Genomic DNA, 19924 nt, shown 5'->3' with positions numbered 1-19924 from the left:
ACGAGATCATAAATCTGAAACGTAAATAATTACGTTTGGCTTAAGACTTGCGTAAATCAGTAGTTTGAGAGTGTTTAAGAAAAGCCGTGTATGTTATAAACAATTTTAGGAGTGTGAATAATTTAATATTTTTTATTTCCGATTTTAAGCAGAAATAAAATCTACATTTTGTGTTGTTACAATGTGAATTATGCGATCTTGGCATATTCACTACGCTAGAAAATACGCTGAATATGCGAAAAGATTGTAACAAAATTCTTAAATATTTACATTGATAGAGATTCGCCGTACTGTTTGAAAGTCATGGAATCGCAATATATTTTTGCGCCTTTGACTACAATTTCCATTTTAAAATCACTAGATGGCTCTAGGCATCGTATTTGATGGTCTTTATAAACACGAATAGAGAGCAAAAAATAAGATAACGGTCAGAATCTATTCCTGACTTCTAGATATCAACATTGTGAGAAACAATGTACGCGCTCAAAATCACAACGCAGCAATACAGCAAAACAAAAAATATAACTAACTGTCGTTAGCAAGCGAGTGGTAATTAATCGATTGGAATGTGAGCGTTTCGGCTTCTGTTTCTGCGGCTGCAGGCCGTGCGGGGCGTTCGTCTCGCTACGATCGCCAGCAACAAACGATAAATCACGAAATAAAGATAATTCGGGTGGTCTGCGCTCTTTAACGGCGATGATCAAAGCAACGCCGCTCACCGCGCACAAAGAGCCTTGCCACTGAGAAAAACTTCCGTTGTGCGGAGGCACAAATCATGTGATCACGTAATGAGGTAACAAATTGATCTGACAAATCAACTACGGTTCATTAGAATCATAGGAATTATAACTGTGGACACAAGACAAGCCGTTGCGTTCTAGGAATGCTTCAGGTGATTGATAACTCTGAATAAACAAAGTTATTGCAAACCTTTGACTGGACTTGTGTTTAAAGATAAGCTGCAAGCATGTAAAGCAATTAGCAATTATTTCAGATGCAATATTATTGTAAATATAACATTTCATGCGTTCACTTCACATTTACACTAATTACAAGTTTTGTTTTTCGACTTTTACTGTATATCAAGCAGCAATTAAGTGTATGCAACTAATGAATGACCACGCAGCAGCATAGCTGATGGCTAATGAAATTATGAAAATTATGGAAAACTTACGAAGTCTTTCCAAGCGCTTTAGATATTGCAGCGCACTGCGTGACGTTTTCTGCGATAACCAATCGATTGATTAAACGAGACCACACGTAACCGCCGTTCGAGGCATCGCGCCACTCTCTGCATTGGAACTTGAAACATCGAGACTAATCATATGCGACCGCCAGCTCGGACACTGGACTTCACTAGACTCCACTGAAGAATTAACATCCTTTCTATAATACTCTTAGTATATTAGGGTAGTGAATGTGTATGAATACAAATCTGCTTAAGTCGATAGAAAATTATCCATACAACGGTTTTCGACATGTTCAGATACAAACACTGCTTGTCCAAAGTTGAATAGTCCAGAGTTTCGTGTTCGGTGCAAAAGATGAAGAAGGAAGACAGCAATGAATTTTCAAGTTCATTAAGCATTAATACTTGTGACTTGATAACTAAATTACTCTGGAGCTCATCTGCGGGTCTTTCATTTCCCTGAAGTACGAATATACAGAGCAAACAAGCTGGACTCCAAACTAGTATGAAATTAATTTTGTAGCTTGTGTGATTAACAAGTGCTCGCGTCGATTAGGAAATCCATAAGGTGCATTAACATACACATTAACGACTTGTGTGATGTTATCGTTGTAATTAAACATTTTCTTGATGAATGCAGTTGGATTAAAGTTGAAAAATCATGTAAATTTTAGAGTTTTACGTTGAAGTTGAGCTGGTTTTACGAGGTTGACGAAAGCATAAACTTGAAAGCAATAAAAATATGCAAAAAATGTAATCAAGATCGAATAATATCGTGTTAATTGAGATATTTATTCAGAAAGTTAGATTTTTGATTAAAATTTCTTTTCAATATAATAATTGATTAATAACCAAGTAAATTGAATCAAAAGATTTTGTTCTAAAGAGAAATATTTGTCTTTTATCATTTCAAGTTTTGGTGTTTGTGTGGCATCCCGAAGACCACATACCAGGTGTTAAGTAATAATAACCTGGCATTACATTACGACTGGCCAGCGTTGCACCTCGTTGCATGCGGCGTTGACTGCTCTCACATCGACATCATCGCATGCGATCGTATGCATCTCATCATTTTATATCCATCGATCGGTCGCGCGCGCACGATATATACCTACACGTGATGACAACGTTTACGACGGCATCTCAACGAGCCCTCCTCGGCTGCATTGCGCTAGCATTATTTCCACGTATGAAATTTTATCCAGCCCGGCTCGGATGCTAAAACTTAAAACGCCGAATTTATAACATAACTAAAGGATACAATGACCACGAGACGTGCGAGTATCTTCATCGACGACAAGTCTTGACAATCTACATAACAATCAACACGTGTCTTCGTTTTTATTGGCGCGATTTGCTTGAAAGTTTTATGCTTCTACGCGAACTGACCAAGGCACCCGCGAACCAAGCGTGTAACTTTACAAATCATTAAATTTTGAGTGCGGCGATGAAAGTGAGAAGAATTCAAATTAACATTCGTGTTTTTTTCCTTGTAAAAGGTTGTAATTTTCACATAAAAAGTTGTATTGATTTTTAACATTCAACTTTAAGTTCAGATATAGATATTTGATATTGAAATTATTAATGCAAACAATAATACATCGAGTATTCTCACAGTTTTATTCTAATGGCAACGTAGTTGTACATAAATGAGAAATAGAAAAAATGTTTCTATAATTTGTAGCTCAATTATGATTTCTATGATTATACCACTATTTCTAGTAGGTCTCTTGAAACTCCTGTCTCTTGTGTGATTTAAACAATTACATTCCGTGATTTATGCTTCCAATATCTCCGTTTCTGCTCACAATCGCGCAGGTGATTTGTGAACCCTCGCGAAAGAAGAAATATCGAAACTCAAAAGCTCCGTTCTGAGCCTTCAACTCGCACGTTTAACATCTTAATATAATAATCACAATAAATCGCAATTTAAGTACCGCGTCTCGCTCTGCACTAGTGTGTAAATCACGAAAAGTATTATTAAATTGGTTGCCGATTTAATTGCAACATGACCGCTCAGGTTCTGAACCCGCCATTTCTCCGCGGCGCTCGCCTTCGGGTCAGAGTGCTTCTTCGTGCTTTCAATTAATTAGAATTTATATTATAATTTAATAATGAATAATTGCGTTTACTCAGCAAAGTGACTAATACATTTATCAATCGTACGGCACATGGCGAGCACATTGCAAGCAAATTGATGCGAATCGTTGATAGGCGATTTGTTACTTATTCATCAAAATAATTTTTCGATTGGGTCGTGTGAAGTTTACGTGAAACAGCGGGCACGTATGATATTTATTAAGTTTTCTTTTGTGTTATTAAATTATGAGATTAGGAATAGAAAGATTAACTTCTCTATGAGATTTACGAGGTTTTCGCAACAAACACGTTCGTGTTGTTTATCTCGCTGCGTGTATCTCCATCGCTAATTGCTCACATCTTAGTTGAAACATGAACCAGAATTAACAATTATTGGTAATATCAAATTTACAAAAACATCAAATTATTAAGATATGAAAAATATAATAAATTATAATTAAAATAAAGCGAAAATATAGTTATTATGCATTTTTGAATACTTTTTATTTGTATATTTATCTGAATATTTCCGCGTATAATAAAACGATAGTTTGGTCTTTATGCTTTTTTTATATTTTTTAAAAACCTAAAAACTACATAAAAACGTAAATTATCTTGGAAATGCCATTTAATAACCCATGAATTCATCTAATCTTGAGAAGAACAATCGATAACGTCAATAACGAACGAAACAACAATAATTTATTGCTCTGCGTGCAAGCCTGTGGAAGAACTGTTGTGGTCAGCATGCGCGAGAATTCGAAAACACAAAATGAATTATAACATTCGTAGCCGCATGTGTTCCCACATTAAATATCGATATTTTCGTTTGTGTTCCGCAGAGATCTCGTTAACACCTACATCTTGCTCTTTAAAATGTTGTTAAAAAACGATAATATGCATTGTGGCAACTTCCAAATAAATTATACCAAATTGACATTGCATGTTCAATTTATTATAAGTTGCAACACTTGAAAAAATCTCAGTGTTTTTAAAATCCAATTTAATTTAAATTATGTGCAATGCGACATTATCAAAGAATAGAATCGCTACCTGGTTTGCAGATTACGCCAGGATAGCACCGCATTATTGTCCGCTAGCTTTACAATAGTTGAGCGAAATTGTTCACGGCCTACACACTTAGCGTATTGTCTATTGACGCAGCGTTGTGCAAGAAGTGAACTTTAAAAATGAAAAACAATGTGAAACAAGAAAAAGCAATAAATAATCAACGTTAAGAAGCTAATGTGGAAGTACACCTAGTGGGAGTCACTTCCAAACTCAAAATGGAAGGATGAAATGAATAAAATACAAGAAAAAAGGCGCAAAATTTCGTATGTATATTGTAAATGCGCACGTCGTAAACAGTTCGTATCAATGATTGATACGTTCATTATGATGGTTTTTCTATTTCGTTTTTAAGTCTTGTGTTTTCGACGTTTACCGCTCGCTGTGCGCGCGGTGGCGCACTAAGGTGCTTGCAGATTGAACTCCACGAAGAAGAAGCAAAACGTTCATACGTTTTTTACATTTCGACATGTTTAAAGTTAAACATTAAAAATGTAACGTCTAGACATGAGACGGTCATATCTCTTTCCTCCTACAACTACCACAAACGTCGTTTTCGAATGAAACTAAGCAAACCACACACTCTATTGTAAATATGAATGGATGAATCATTTAATTTCATCTTGACGTCTGAGAAATGATGAAATCTTGATGTAGGTATACATTGTTATTAAGATTTTGATAAAACTGACTTAATTTAAATTGAATTTTGGCTAAAATATCGACATTTGTCGAGATGGTTAAATTTACAAACTGACCTATATGGTCTTCATCATGGGTCAGTTCGGAGGTCACGATCCTAGCAGGAACACGCGCCATTCTTGCGCGTTCGCAAGTCTTTTGCTTTAACACACCCGCAGTGCAAACGCATGCCTCGCGAAGCGCTACAAGCACTTTGGCGTACTTTACTGTACTTTACGTATTCATAAAGAGCGCAAAACACACTGCTTGGCGGTTTTTGCACTGCTTAAAGACGCTCTTTAGTCTTTACTCATTTGCGGGCGCTCGTGCGCGCCCAGCGCCAACTTGCGAGTCATCGGCGCGCGAGCTAGGCGTAACGCTCGCTCATTATGCCGCTGCGGCGCGAGCTTGCAAAAGCGCGGCGTCTAATAAACACCCGAGATATCGTCGTTACACCTCTTCTTCGGCCGATAGGTCGCATGCTAAATGTGGAACTCGTGCCGATCGCCGATGCGCACCAAGCACCGCGTACCTACCGAGATGTTAAATTGCTCGATTATACGTTCATTATGCACGTGTTTGCCTTCGCACAGAAGTTTAATGGAAATGCGAGATTAAAATACGATTACTTGAGTATATTTAAAGGAGAATTAGTTTTGATAAAGTAATAAATAGGAATTAACATAAAAACTAATTGCAGTTTCTAAATTAACGCATAAAATCGTAATTTCATTGAGAACACCGAGATCTTTTGAAAATGTAAATTGTGTAACTGATACCAATTCAAATTCTTTTTGAATTTCCTTAAATTTTAGATTATTTACACGGATTTTCGTGTTTACACGTAAAATTGCCCATAATTTACTTGATTATACCTTATTGGCACACATTTACACGTCGTTTGAGTCTCTCCACCAGTGCGACTCGGTTATCACAGTGTATTAACCTTTAATATCGGAATATTCAAACACCTACGGAAATGTTAACACGTACATCGAAACATAATACGAGCGCAAACGCATATAATCAACATATATAACAAGTAATTACGTGAAACAAAGTTATTTGATAGAAAATAACCACACAAGCACCACAAAGACTGTCGTCGTTGAATAAATCAACCGCGTCGATTTATCAATGAAGTGATTTATTCTCCAAAACGGCGTGTCCGGCACGAGATAAAACGGAAATGATGCAAAATAAACACTGTACTGTATGCAAAACTACACAAAGCGTGTGTCCATTTCAAAACGGCCGGTGCGCTGCAGATTGCGCCGGATACGAAGCGCTTAAAACAAAGTCTTACTTTCGTCGCTTATCGATATCAATATTCAGTATTATTGAGTGTTAATGCTTCTTACGCCGTTTTGTACTATCGGAGTTTCTAGTATGGTGAGATGGTGATTCGATCTCGTATTCCATCGACAAGTCATGCACACACATGTACACATACAGGTGATAGGAGTGCTCGCACCTAGTGCGAATGCAATTGTAATCCAATGCTGGCGAAAATGCGCCATGATGAAGATGATAGCCGGTTATCGGTGGATCGACGGTGAATTTTGCATATTGTCGGCATCTTTCCGTTTCTTTTACGTTTTGCATTCGGCGTCGGCGCTAGCCGGGCAATAAATCGTCGCGAAAGCATGCGAATTGCATTCGTCCTGCGCTGCGTATCTATTGCCTCATTCCGCGAAGCGAGAATTGAATTCAATGAGCAAAGGAAGCAGAAAAGCATCGTGAATTGAAATAAGTATTTCAATAAATCATTATTTAATATCGGTAAATAACGGCAACACTTTTTTGATGTAAGATAAATACAAAATATTTGTAAACAAGTTGTGAACAACTCCGATGATGCTGGAAGATTCAAGTACAACTGGGCCCTATGGTGGTTGCGCGCCATAAAGGGAGTTAATGAAACTACAGAATGGATTGCATTCGGTTAACGCACCTAAGGATTTAAACCCTCAACAACCACCAGGCTATTCGCAGCTTGCAACCTGGCACGCGATCGTGTGTCGCATTTTCCCCCACCTCTTTTAGCGGGTGCTGTGCAGGTATAAGAAACAAGCACGGAGCGCTGAACTTTTGTTTTTTGGCCAAGCACATATTCTATAAATTGTTATTGAAGCATAATTTTTAATTATTTATCACCATATCTTGTTAGAAGCAGCCAGTAGCATTTGTTTTTAATTCAGACAGTATGTTTATTATAAGCAGAACTAGCCAATATAGTATCAAGTACATAAATTGTAAAGAATGATTTTTCCTTGCGGCTGTAATCAACAATTTTTAGGTTACTATAATTTTGACCGCAAGCGAGGTAAAAAATAAATTAACGATCGATTTATATTTTCCAAACTTCCACCTAGAAGCTATAAACATAATTTTATTCAAATTTTCAATAAGCCATAGCATCCATTCAAGTGTTTATAGCGAAGATACCTATTAAGATGGTTTCATTGCTGCTCATGTCTTTAATAAAAGATTACCGTAAAGTTCAATATAGTTCAAAAGGTTGGAACTAATTAAATAATTACATCAATTTTACGTTAACGAACATAACGAACAATCAAACGACGATTAATCCAATTAGAACGTTGTTATTTCATTACAAATTGTGTAAATTCAATTTTCTACGATTTTCTGGAATGTCATGTTATTTAATTTTAAAGTACAACAATTTGTACTTTTTATTTACGCCGGTTATGTCAATAAACTCATCAAATTTCTAGGCGACATCAAAGAAAAACTTCAACCAATGTGTTTAAATGTCTACAAAGTGGCACCCATTGATCATCAATGCGTCTAATGTCTCAATGTGCCATTTTAACAACATTTCTTATACTTCAGGTTTAACTGGAAACAGCTAGCACACAATTCTAAAAATTAATAACCTCGCATCACATCATTGATAGCAATCTTGCTGATGGGTGAATGGTGCATTGGGAATGCCGTTAATTATAAAGTTATGCATCGAATCTTATTTGATTTCATTTAATTAGCAGACTTATAGATTTACCTGGAAGTGCAGCACAATAAAATGAGGCAAGTTATGAGCATCATTTGTGCAGTGTAATGTCATTTGCGTTTTATTTTTAAGTTTTGTCATACAAATGGTGGAATGTAGAAATCATTTTCATGCTAACAGGGAACGTTGGAACTAAAATTTCCTGCAGGTTACGACATTATACGTAATAATACTTACTCGAATGATTGTTTGGCTTAGACTTAAAATATGCGGTTTCCGTGCGTCGTTTAACGACAAAACATAAATAGTTAACACTGTTTAGCGCTTTGAGAATTGCGTTTCGTTAATAATCAAGCTGTGCATTAAGCTAAGCATTAAACGAGCGTTATTTTATGTATGACACTTTTCACGTGTAAACCTTGAGCGCGCGTTCGATGCTCGGAAAACAAAAGAAAACGCCTTGGAAACGCTATTGTTTTCAAACGTCAAAGAAGCGCGTTAACCATGCGGATGTATGACTGACGCTTGCTCGACGTTATAGTCAACGCATGATCGTGCATAGATTTTCAGCATTTTCGTCACACTCAATTGTTTTAGTGCGGCGATATTTTATTTCCACCTCGGCGTATTTTTATGTAATTATATAAAGTCGCGGTCGCTGTGAGAAGAATGTTTTAGCACATTCGAGAGCGAGCACGAGTGCAGAATTCTTTAGGTTGCGCTTTGTTCGACACATTTCGGTGTTCATTGATTTTTCATTGATAAATTTCGTGATTGCATTCGTAGCCTGGTCCAACCGACACTCTTCGGATGCTTGTCGCTGCGATGTGCGAGCAATAATTTCTCATTTGCGTCCGCGGCCGCCGCATCGGTGCATAAGCGGTGGTGTAAGGTTAGTTAGCTGACAATGCGGCGCTGATTAGCGCCGCTAATTGCCGGACCTAATTAATTTCGAAACGAGCGTACGAGTGCGCACCGCAAACGAGGCGAATGCATCGAAAGGCCATCTCGTTCGTTCGATCAGTGGTGGAGTAAGCAAACGGGGCTTGCAGCAAAATAAAATACTGTAAAAATCAACCTTTAATTTTATACAGTGTCATGGATAATACCCAAAACTAATTCAATTACCTTGAATTAAAATGCACTTTCGAAAACAATAATTATTAGAAATTACAAGTTATTTTACATTTCTCAAATTCTCATGATTTTCATATTTTATTTTAAACATAGGAAATTTTAATTCTTTGTAGATTCAAACATGTAATGAAAAAATAAGTGGCACATTAAAAGACTGGAACGAAAAGACCAAACGGTAGCACTATCGATGTTCGTTTCAGAATTAAGTTCATGTGCAGTACTCTGCTAACAAGTGCGAGAACATGTTATCTTAAAATACCTTTGGTTCACATACAAAGAAAAAAATCAATTACATTGGTCACAGGACTATTTTTTAGTAAAGTAAATCGTCTCTTTGTTGGCATTACAATGTCAAATATTAACTGTCTGAAAATTATTGGTTTATTTAAATAACATTGAAATGTATTTAAATCGAGTCAATTAAATCTCGAAAAACACGAGATTTCTCTTCCCTATTTATGTTTATTCCATTCTTTCCGCTACGTTCACCTCGGTTTTCATTCGTTTTGCGTAACAAAGTGGAATTTCCAGATTGTCTCCTGATGCCAACCAGCAAAATGCCTTGTTGGCTATTTGTGCTTGCGCCTAATAATATTAGACAAAATATCAAAACGATGCGACATATCAGCAGCGGTCGGACGACGTGGAACAAAACGCAGTTCCAGTTTGTCCACGAAGAGATGTGCCGTACACTCTGCACGCGAACGAACGATACGAAATTCTTGCATTATTGTATTCAAATTTGTGCGCTTTAATCTCGGCGGTTGCATCTTGTTATAAAGACCGTCTTCCAACTCTGTCCAATAACTTTCAGCAACTTCCAACGACTTCTACACTGCGAAGAAAGCGCACAAGTTGTTAAGGCAAAGTTTCAAGCTCTAAAGTACAGATTTACTCACAAAATTACCTGCAAAGTAACTACGCTTTCAGTTAATGATAATTAAATCTGTTAAATAACTCAATTAAAATGGTTGATATCATTTTGTAAACGGAAGCAGAAAATCAACTTTTAACCACATTATCCATTATGACACTTTGGATATTATTGAAACATGAAGCGAAAACGTCCAACCTTTCAATATTACGATCATTAAGAGCGCCCACGAATTTTAATTGCCCTCACTTTCACGCCACTTGCCCCAGTAATAAAAGCTGCATGGCCCTTTAAAATTTTCGTTAATTAAGACGTTTTTCACATCATTTGCGTCCATTACCGGGGCGCGTCAGTTACGCGGTGATATAATATTAAAAATAATCAGCACTCAGGTCCCAAATAAAATGTGTTATGCTCCTTTAACGTGACTACCTGCATTTTATACGAACGTTATACACACGTATAAATAACAAAATGATTGGCTATATTTTATTTATGGCTGTTTTATCAAAAATTGAAACGTCTTGAAATTCAATCATAAAATTACGGCGCCACTGATTGCATTATTTTATTTGGGTTAAATATCAATATTTAAATTTTGACATTTACAATATCTTTATGTTTATTGGCACTTTTTTCTTTAAAATACCTGATTTTAGGATTCAGTTTAAAAGCTTTTAAAGGCAAGTCAATGACGTTTCCAAACCTTAAAAGCTAAAAAAAACGTAGTAATAATAAGTATCTAATTCAGATTCGTTTTAATTTTTATGATATATAAGACATAAAACTAGTTATTATGAAGAAACTAAACAACAATATTTTTATGTAAAATCAAGAAATTCATGCAAAAATGTAAACACAGCAAAAGACAATATAATTTATTGTCAGCGGCGGTAACTTTGTTTTGTTACGATGGTGTAAAATAAACGCATTTCTACTTCCTTGAATCCTTTGAAATCTTTGTGCCGGACCCAAATACATGAAACAACCTGAACTTTAAACGAAGACCGACTCCCAAGATCCTATAATGATAGAAGTATTTCCTTTTCTACATAATACGGCTCTAAACAGTTTTAAACACGTAACACCCAACTGTAAATTATCTCATAAACTTTTGCTTTGTTAGTTGTAAATTCCAAGTACCTTTAAAATAAACATTTTGTCACGATTATCAACATAATAAATGAATTAAAAAGTTCACGTATGCAAACTTAACAACAGATAATTTTAAAATTTGCTGTTTTTAATGTTTGAATACTTTGCTTTTCTTCAAGTAGCCTTTACAGGAATTCGGTCACAATTTATACTTCTTGTTTGCTCTCGGGCTTGGCGTTAAAGCAGCTTGTGCGCAAATACAAATGCCCTGACATCGCGCATACATTAATCATATTACAAATATTGGCAGCGCAAGATAATAAGGATACGCAAGAACGCAACCGTGAACGTCGACAAATATTTTCACTTCTCCGGTGCGATCTTCAACTTACGCACGCCGCCGGCCGGCACGCACAGCTTTAAGATGCATGCAAAAGAAGTGGAAGCGCACGTAACTACTTCTATTCGCGGTATGATGTGAGCTTACGACGTTTTTCTTTGCCGATGTAATGCAGAATGGCTTGTTACATACATTTTCTATGTAAATGGTATGGTTAACAGCTCGTCCTTAAGTCATTATTATATCGACGTGCAAATGCCAAGTAGTAAATTTACATACAAAAATTACAATCTTACAAATCACAAGAACAAAATATTTAAAGAGATCAATTATTGAATATTGAAAATTCTTGTAATGTTAAGTGATTTAACTGAAAGGTGGTTGGGTTCTTGATGATGTTCGGTCAGAGTAACAGAGCTTTACGATTGCACGAAATGCACTTCAAATTCAAGCATTCAGTTGTTCCTGTTTTCTGCAGAAATGTAGTTTCGCGAATTATGCGACGATTATGCATCGAGTTCATGTTCGCTGATACACATTACGCCTCGTGATGCATGTGTACGTGACTGAAATGTAAACCAAACACGTAAGTTTCGCCCCAAAAAACTTAAGTTGTGAAGGAAAGAAAATATCACCAGCACCAGCATAACGTGCCTGAATACCTTTTGCAAAACATCAAACATTAAAAACGTACATGAGCAGCACTTTCTACCAAACCACAAAACAATGTCGAATGCTAAGAATTGCAAATTAACTCTTACGTGGAAACTCCATAAAAACGTGATTAAACAAGTGAGTTATTCTTGCTTATCTCATGCTATGACGACAAAAAGTGTGAACAAATAAGATTACACAAACATTTATATAAATTGATATATTCTTTTAATACAGATCTTGTTTGTAATCGATTATTAAAGTACAAAACACTTACATAATTGGAATAAATAACGTAATATTAATCATATTAAAGTCTTTGCCTGACTGCTTGCAATAAACAATTAACCACTGTGTAGGAAAGACATTTACGTCTTTTTTTTTCTTAAATTATAAGTAGAAATCAGTACAATATTAACTAAAACCTGATAGAAATGGGTCAAAGGACGAGATGTGATGAGGAAGATCACAAGGTGAGAGTGGTTCTAGACACAGGTCCATGGAATTTAATGAATCGTCCATCCCGTCGAAATCCATCGAAAAATCGGACGTCAATGATTGATCTGACGAAAAGTCCGAATGTAGTGGCAAGGACTCACCGTCTGACTCCAGTAGTAAATCCAGATCACTGTACAAATCCTCCGACTCGTTTAATGTGGCACTCAACGTAGTAATATACTTCATTGCCAATCTCAATGTCGTGATCTTTGTCAGTTTTTCATTTGTGACTTTTGCGGGTTCTTCAGAAAGATGTGGAACAACGCGTCGCAATGTTTCAAATGCAACATTGATTTCTTTCATCCGACTTCTTTCTCGTGCGTTCGCTGTCCTTCGACGATATTTACTCAAAGGGGCTGGTTTTTGTTTGGGTTTTGAGGTACGTGGTTGTTTAGTGCTTGTGGATGGAGAAATAGATGATATCAAAACAGGCGTTTCTTCATTTACACTTGTGCTTGCAGTGATCGTAGTTACGGTTGCGTTTTTCCGACGGCGAGACGAACGTGGCCTCAGGGAGTATTTGTCGTGTTTATCGAGTCCCTTGAGCGTCGTGCTAGAAGACATCGAGGAAGTTCTGTCGGCGGTGAGTGTTGTCTTGTGATTGTTGTTGGCGTCTAGGTATGTATTGGCAGTGTGCAGGTGTTGTGGCGGCATCGATAGACGTGAACTGATGTCGTCTTCGTGGAGCATGTTGTTTGAAGTGACGCGTGCTACTTCGACGCTTATCTTTTACTTGATGGTCGCCAGGAGTGGACGTGCTGCTTGCTGCGCAGGCAACTTAAGACTGGTCTCCGGCCTACTGCAGCAGGCGCAGAGAACTATTGCTCTCGCGGTGCACCTCGTATTGAGTGCATCTCTCCTACCTCTACCGATCTATGAAATTTCCTGTGACTACAAGAAGCTTAACCGGCTCAACCTATTGAGTTTTTCTGGAAGTGGTTCCTGTTTTATTGGCACACAAAATAATAATTCTTATTGACTGCTTTATATAATATATTGTAAAGTTATTATTTCTTTTCAACTACATGTATATAGAAGTTAGGTACGGCAATTTCTGTTAGCTTTTGGAAATCGCCAAAGATCTGGTGATCGTCCTTTGCATTGAAGGCTTCTTTAAGCATGTCCTTGAAAGACACCAAGCGATGGGGATAATAACTAAGACGGAATTCGCTACAACACAAAAAATACATTGTAATCTCTAATATAGGGGAGTTAGTTGAAGAACATACTTGATTGTATCAGAATTAGCAACCTGGGCTGCTTGTTTTCCGTTTTTGTAATTGGCAGTGTCAATTACATAGTCCATCATCACCATTGCGGGTTTTCCCGATACATACAAAACCGAGGTTTTGATGTCGGTATGATAGGAACTCTGAAAATTTTAAAATATTAATAAATTTTATTAAAGTTATTGCGTTAGAAAAATTGATTACGTTATAATAGATGCATTTTGATGGAGTCTCCCCGGAACTAACAATGTGATCATAATTTCTATGGTCAATAAGAAGAAGACCTCCTGGTTTGACGCAGCGTTCGAAATTCTTTATCGCTTGCCTGTAATCATACGAAACAAACAAAGAAATTAAAAATCTCCCAAACATGTTTTTACCATGGTGTTACGTTAACGTTGACGTCACGTGACATTGACCTGCGACAGTTGTGTTGCGATTATCTTATATTATGATAATGTTTTATTGCTAGTTATCACTGTGGACCGTAAAAAATAAGTGGCAAGTGAGAAACTAACAATCTATTACACAAGTTAAAGTTAATAATCGTGATAATATAAGATTGCGAGTTTAAATAGCGCAACTTTAATGACAATCATTGACAGAAATATTAATATGACTACCAACAATTCAAAGCGACTCATATTTGATACTAATAAGATTTCTATCAGTTTATGCTTTTGTTTCTCTGAAATACCTACTTTTGTTCACGTTGATCGCCGAAGCTGTCCATCATATGAGCAAATGAATTTCCCAAGCAAATTACAGCATCAAAACCATCTCCAACTAAGCTACCAATGTCATCATATAGAGTCAACCAGTTAGCTTCTTCAATAACTGTGCAAATGCAAAACATAAGACAATATTCTGATGTAATATAGAAAGCAACTTACTCCACTTATCGAAAGCTGGTTGTTTCCTGCGATCCCATCGCTCCTGAAGAGCGTATTTTAACATTTTATCAGAAGCGTCACAAGAGACAACTTCGAATCCTTCTTCTAATAACATGATAGAGTCGACTCTGAAAGATGCTCAAAATTAATACATGAGTATATCGCTTTAAAAAATTATTTGATCTTAGTAGTAATATAATTGGTTTTTAACTAACCCGGTGCCACATGCAACATCTAAAATACGACGACATCCTTTCTTTTTGAGTAGTCCGATTAAGAAGTTCTTATAGCTTTCTGTACGACTTTTTTTGTCGCCTATGAATAGTTCCCAAACTTTAGCAGCCTTCCCATCGGCGTACTGGTCGCGTACACCCTCCGATGAGGTGCCCAAACTCTTTGTACGAATTACGTCGTCACTCATTTTTCCTCTTTGGCTGGCACTTAAAAGGATGCTGGTGTCGATGTGATGTGCTCGGAGCGACTGATTAGCAAGTCAGCAACAAGGCGTATTTCATTTACTCCGCGTTCAAATCATAAGATGCTAACAGTATCTCCCGATAAGAACAACCCGATCCAATTGGTAACAAACTGATGGCATCATGACGACACCAAATTATGTGGTGCAAAATAATATCCTATTGATGAACGTTTAATGTCATAATTACTTATCGTAATTTTATCGGGTTTACTTCTTATTTACTTGCTTATTAGTACACATATGCGCACAATTAATGGTTTATTTGTTACGTCCGTGGCTTGATTGTCGATTTATATATTAAGCGATATTTTTACGAAAGTTATCACTTGTTTTCTAGCGCTTACTCGTCGTTGCTGGATAACAGTGTGACGATTATCTACACTTGTAAACAACTTTAAACTCATTTATTCTGTGAAAGGCTTAGGTGGACTTGTATATGCTTACAAAAATTACGTACACATGAGGGAGTTGATATAAATTAAAAGACAAGTTTAACTTTACTTAATCTTAGATTAACAAAGCAAAGAAACGTTTCCTAAGGTAGACTTAAATAAATTTTGTAATATTTTTTAAATATAATATATTTTTGTTTTCTCAAGATAACAGGAACGGTTTTCAATATCTACATTGTTGTATATCACTATTCATAATATTTGGCTGCTCTTTCTTGATAATTTATTTATACAATAATACTACGATTACTCCTCACTTGGTGGCTCGAATTCATGTCTGTTGGACTTCTCAAACATTCGCCCGTATTTTGTTTGGAGTCCTTCAACGAACTCCTCTTTCAAATTTTGCAAACACATTCGATAGATGGGATCTTTGCGAAACTTGATTATATCGTAACTGGGCGAATGAGGTTTGTGTACAATAAATGCATTGTGTAGTACAATGAACTCATAGTTTTGGCACTCCAATTCCATGATGTGCGACACCTTATTCCAACCAAATCCTATGAAACTTGCATCATATTCGACAACATTTTTCTTCACTACTATATATGGCTCAAAATCTGGTTCCCATTTGATCTAAACATCCAAAATAAATAACAATTTAGTTAGTTAATATAAGTAATTATAAAATTATTTTTTTTAATTACAGTGTACGGAGATTGAGCTGTTTTCCATCTTGAATAATTCGTTGGCGCATGACCGGAAGCCCACACATCGTACCTGAAGGTGAATATAGCTTTGTTTTCCAACATTTGTAAAAGTTCATGTTTATTCTTCGGAAAACGACTTCGATATCGCTGAGATTCAAATGCTGGGACAATTAAAGCCTAAAAATAATAGTTGGATAATACGAGTGTGAGCAAACCCTCATGGTATTACCTTTTTATTCATAACTTTTAAAGATGCAATAGCATTTCGAAGAGTCTGGTGTAGTCCAAACATTGGAAGAAAATCTATGTCCGCCAGAAACACGTAAGGTGTGTTTACGTTTTTCAAACCTACATTACGAAGTAAATTTATAGGATGATAATCCTGCAAATATTTGTTGTCCTTTACGTTAGTGTTATTGTTAGATACTACTTAACATACCCCTTTTTTGAATACTGCATGGTATGCAATATTTGTTCTTTCTTGTAGCACTTCAGAATTGTCAATATAATGAAGTGCTTGCTGAAATTCGGGATCAGTCACATACAATGTCAAAGAAATTGGGCCCTCCCATTGCTTTGATAGTTGTTCGACCATTTGTAGTCTATCATAGGAAAGTTGAGCCACGAATGTAACATCATTACTAACTGGAATGTATTCAAAGTTTCGGAAAAATAGGAGCGTGCGCCACTTATTGCCTTTTGCCTGTTTAAACTGAAAACAAACGTCTGTTGGGGTCTCAGCTGGCGTCGAATCATTGGCACAATCATACAGACTTGTGGTAACTAAGTATCCATCCATTTCCAAAAACGTCGTATACAGACTACGAAAATAGACCCCGTCCTTGTTGATAACTTTGATCTTTTTTGGAGAATTCCAATGGATAATCTTAATTTGATTACTGCTATAACATTGATGACTAGTTGTGTGATCACTTAACTGTGTGTTCCAGTAACAAGGCACTTCATGCAACAAATTCGGATACTGTTTCAATACGGTGTTCATTATGTCTTGATCGCCCAATGATGTTGCGCCGTAGAGCATCGCTGCTTTCTTTGCCACGCGATTCCATAGTTTATCCCAGGCGATCAAACGCAACTTATCTAAGCGATAGAGTATCACTCCAGTGTTAAACCTGAATGTCAACAATGCTTTAGTTATTTCTTAGTTAAAAATATTATGTTCAAGTTACCCTTTGCCTATCGCTGGCCAAACTGTTCGTTTGCTAGACAAATAAAAGTCACTCTCATTTTCAACCAATCCAATTGCCTGCAATTATAAAACACTAAAATAACTCTTATGTTATGAAAAGGTAACCATTAAATAGCGTTTGCACAAAACTCGCCAGAATAATGTTGATTTTTTCAGTTTAACTTTTGCAATTAACACTTGAAAATGTATTATTTACCTGATTATAGCCAAACTCACTAAACAATTGCCATAAGTCATTGATATCACTAATAAATGTAAGATCTGTATCCAAAACAATAATTTTATCCACTTCCTTTGGAATGAACTTATCAAAAGTTAACTTTAAAAGGCCATAAAGGCCAGAATAATGACTATTTGGTACCCATCGAACATCAGGGAGAAGTGGATTCATTTCATAGTAACTAACATTCACTAAAACAGATCAATACAGTATTATGTAACTACAATTCTAAGCAAGTAAGAATACATAATATTTGTATATGCACATACATTTTGGAATTCTCCAAGTATCAAATAATGTCCTGAGTACATTCTCAGAAAATTTATTAACCACAATATGCAGATGCAATGGGTTATGTCGATGAAATAAAAGACTTTTTAACATTGTATGCAGATACAAATTTGACTTAAAACCCGAGCACACAAATCCTAAGTGTATCACTTCACATTTTTCCCATGTGTTTTGACTGGTAGGAATTGTAGTTACATTATTATCACCAGTAAAACCTTTCTTCAGCTCACCATAAAAGTTTACCATTTTGGTATTGTCTTTCTTCTTTAAGCTATTGTAGTTATAATTTATTTTGGTAACTGCAAAAACATGATTAAGTTAAATGTAATTATTCAAAACATAGCACTCTTACCTGCACAAAACTCTATAAGATAATTAATAAATATAAGAAGACTTAAAATTAAGATTATGGTACATATCAGCCCACGTCGAGCCAGCACATTTGATAACACATTTTGTCTCTTGGTACGAATTTTGACGCTGTTGTGTGCTCTTCTGCGTTACATACCGAGCATTTAGCCTCTGGGTCAATGACAAACGTCGTTCATTGTATGAGAACGAGTAGTTGTGGTATTCATTGCTATTTATCAAGTTATTAACGTTTGTTGTATTGATAAGGAAATTACTCGTTTCACTTTATATACTAACTCAACCAACTGTACACAGACTGAAAGAAACGTCAACGTGCCTGGCGTAACCTAAACAGATCCGTACTAAAAGAGGGGCCCGCTTAGAATTGCATACTTTTAAATAATATTATTTTCTTCAATATTGACTACCTAATCCATGTTAACTTAGTATAAATGTATATATTTTAATATAAAATTAAAGGCGATTTTGTTACAAGATTTTTTGAGTCAGACTTGTTTCGCCTCGAGGGCATCTTCAGTAAATAATAGTATGGAATAAGGAATTGTTTATTATGATTTACCTTTCCCAACATTTTCTTATCGGTTTTCTTCAAAGTTAGTTATGACTAGGAATTATCAATTAATAATTTCTAAAGTAACTATCTCAGATTGTTGGAACTTTTGAATTTCTTAACAGAGAAATTTAGGAATTAGCTTATCGAAAGCTACGAAAATCTTAAATCTAATCATTTTATATTTACATTCTACAGTTCTATGGGATGTATGGGGTTATGCCATAGAGGTAGCACCTTTTATCACCAGCGGTCACATCCCTCGTCATATGCGGGGGATGGCTGAGGATAACTGGGCCTCGTGGATTACCCCGCTCTCACTTTTGGCTCCACGTGCCTCATCCCGGTAAACTGCATTGACCAGCAGGCCAAACCAAGTGAGGGTGAAATCGACTAGTATACACCGCATCCGAGTACTAAAATATGACAGAACATAACATAACACCGAAATATAAGCCGTACTAGGAACCTTATTGTCATTATCCCTACTAATATTATAAATGCGAAAGTCCTGATGTTTGTTACACTTTCACGCAAAAACTACTTAACCGACCATCATGAAAATTTGTACACATATTCTTAGTGGTCCCCGAATGGTTATAGGCAACTTTTTATTTAATAAAAAAATTATTTTTTAAATAAAATAAAGAAATTGTTTAGTCAATAATACCTCTGCATCTGGCTATTTGACTACTTTAACGCCATCTAGCATTCCAGCAATGAAGCTCATACCTAAGTACTATAGTACCATCACACTGTATTATCACACTGTATTACCGACAGCTACGTCAACATCAAATCCAATTGACTACCCTATGGAGACTGTACACTATACTTCCACAGTCTATACTTTCAGCCATTTTAAACTTCCCGCCATTCTACTTCATTGTTACTTCTTCTCTGACTACAGACGTGTACGGAAGCAACTTCATTATTTTAGATATTCGCGAGCGAAGCCGCGGGTTAAAGCTAGTTATAAATATTTTT

General features: G+C 36.2%; 3 protein-coding genes across 4 annotated transcripts; all 3 read right to left on the bottom strand.

The window, feature by feature from the left end:
• Positions 1 to 12296: 12296 nt before the first annotated feature.
• On the bottom strand, positions 12297 to 13452 carry LOC135791775 (helix-loop-helix protein delilah-like). The gene has a single exon (XM_065302304.1). The coding sequence runs from the start codon at positions 13277 to 13279 to the stop codon at positions 12506 to 12508; it is 774 nt and encodes a 257-aa protein (XP_065158376.1). The 5' UTR covers positions 13280 to 13452; the 3' UTR covers positions 12297 to 12505.
• Positions 13453 to 13558: 106 nt separating this feature from the next.
• Positions 13559 to 15132, bottom strand: Gnmt (Glycine N-methyltransferase). Its single transcript, XM_065302303.1, has 6 exons — positions 14927 to 15132; positions 14712 to 14839; positions 14520 to 14655; positions 14023 to 14143; positions 13819 to 13961; positions 13559 to 13759 (listed from the first exon to the last, which is right to left on the bottom strand). The coding sequence occupies exons 1-6, from the start codon at positions 15130 to 15132 to the stop codon at positions 13597 to 13599; spliced, it is 897 nt and encodes a 298-aa protein (XP_065158375.1). The 3' UTR covers positions 13559 to 13596.
• Positions 15030 to 18697, bottom strand: LOC135791773 (xylosyl- and glucuronyltransferase LARGE2s-like). Of its 2 annotated transcripts, XR_010548116.1 has the most exons (9): positions 18368 to 18697; positions 17994 to 18314; positions 17701 to 17915; positions 17485 to 17561; positions 16734 to 17427; positions 16524 to 16676; positions 16292 to 16471; positions 15412 to 16220; positions 15030 to 15346 (listed from the first exon to the last, which is right to left on the bottom strand). XR_010548116.1 is itself a non-coding variant. In XM_065302302.1 (8 exons), the coding sequence occupies exons 2-8, from the start codon at positions 18259 to 18261 to the stop codon at positions 15888 to 15890; spliced, it is 1920 nt and encodes a 639-aa protein (XP_065158374.1). In that variant the 5' UTR covers positions 18262 to 18314; positions 18368 to 18697; the 3' UTR covers positions 15030 to 15887. The 2 variants fall into 2 exon arrangements, 1 of the variants encoding a protein (XP_065158374.1); XM_065302302.1 differs by having other exon boundaries at positions 15030 to 16220.
• Positions 18698 to 19924: the final 1227 nt, after the last annotated feature.

Source organism: Atheta coriaria, unplaced genomic scaffold, assembly GCF_025399875.1.
Source record: "Atheta coriaria isolate IRGN ID8LTWV9N9 unplaced genomic scaffold, Caltech_Dcor_3.1 hic_scaffold_5_pilon, whole genome shotgun sequence".
NCBI lineage: Eukaryota > Metazoa > Arthropoda > Insecta > Coleoptera > Staphylinidae > Dalotia > Dalotia coriaria.
The sequence above is the reverse complement of the archived record's forward strand: the minus strand, read 5'-3'. Positions and strand labels throughout refer to the sequence as shown.

Excerpts from the sequence above, each read along its gene's own strand:
- LOC135791773 (XM_065302302.1), bottom strand. The coding sequence starts at position 18,261 with ATGGTAAACTTTTATGGTGAGCTGAAGAAAGGTTTTACTGGTGATAAT. Across the intron at positions 17,562-17,700 it reads GTGAGTTTGGCTATAATCAG|GCAATTGGATTGGTTGAAAA; the intron begins GTAAATAATACA and ends TTATAATTGCAG. Across the intron at positions 17,428-17,484 it reads TGGCCAGCGATAGGCAAAGG|GTTTAACACTGGAGTGATAC; the intron begins GTAACTTGAACA and ends GTTGACATTCAG.
- LOC135791775 (XM_065302304.1), bottom strand. The coding sequence starts at position 13,279 with ATGCTCCACGAAGACGACATCAGTTCACGTCTATCGATGCCGCCACAA.
- Gnmt (XM_065302303.1), bottom strand. The coding sequence starts at position 15,132 with ATGAGTGACGACGTAATTCGTACAAAGAGTTTGGGCACCTCATCGGAG. Across the intron at positions 14,144-14,519 it reads GGCGATCAACGTGAACAAAA|GCAAGCGATAAAGAATTTCG; the intron begins GTAGGTATTTCA and ends GTATGATTACAG. Across the intron at positions 13,962-14,022 it reads CAAAATGCATCTATTATAAC|AGTTCCTATCATACCGACAT; the intron begins GTAATCAATTTT and ends TAAAATTTTCAG.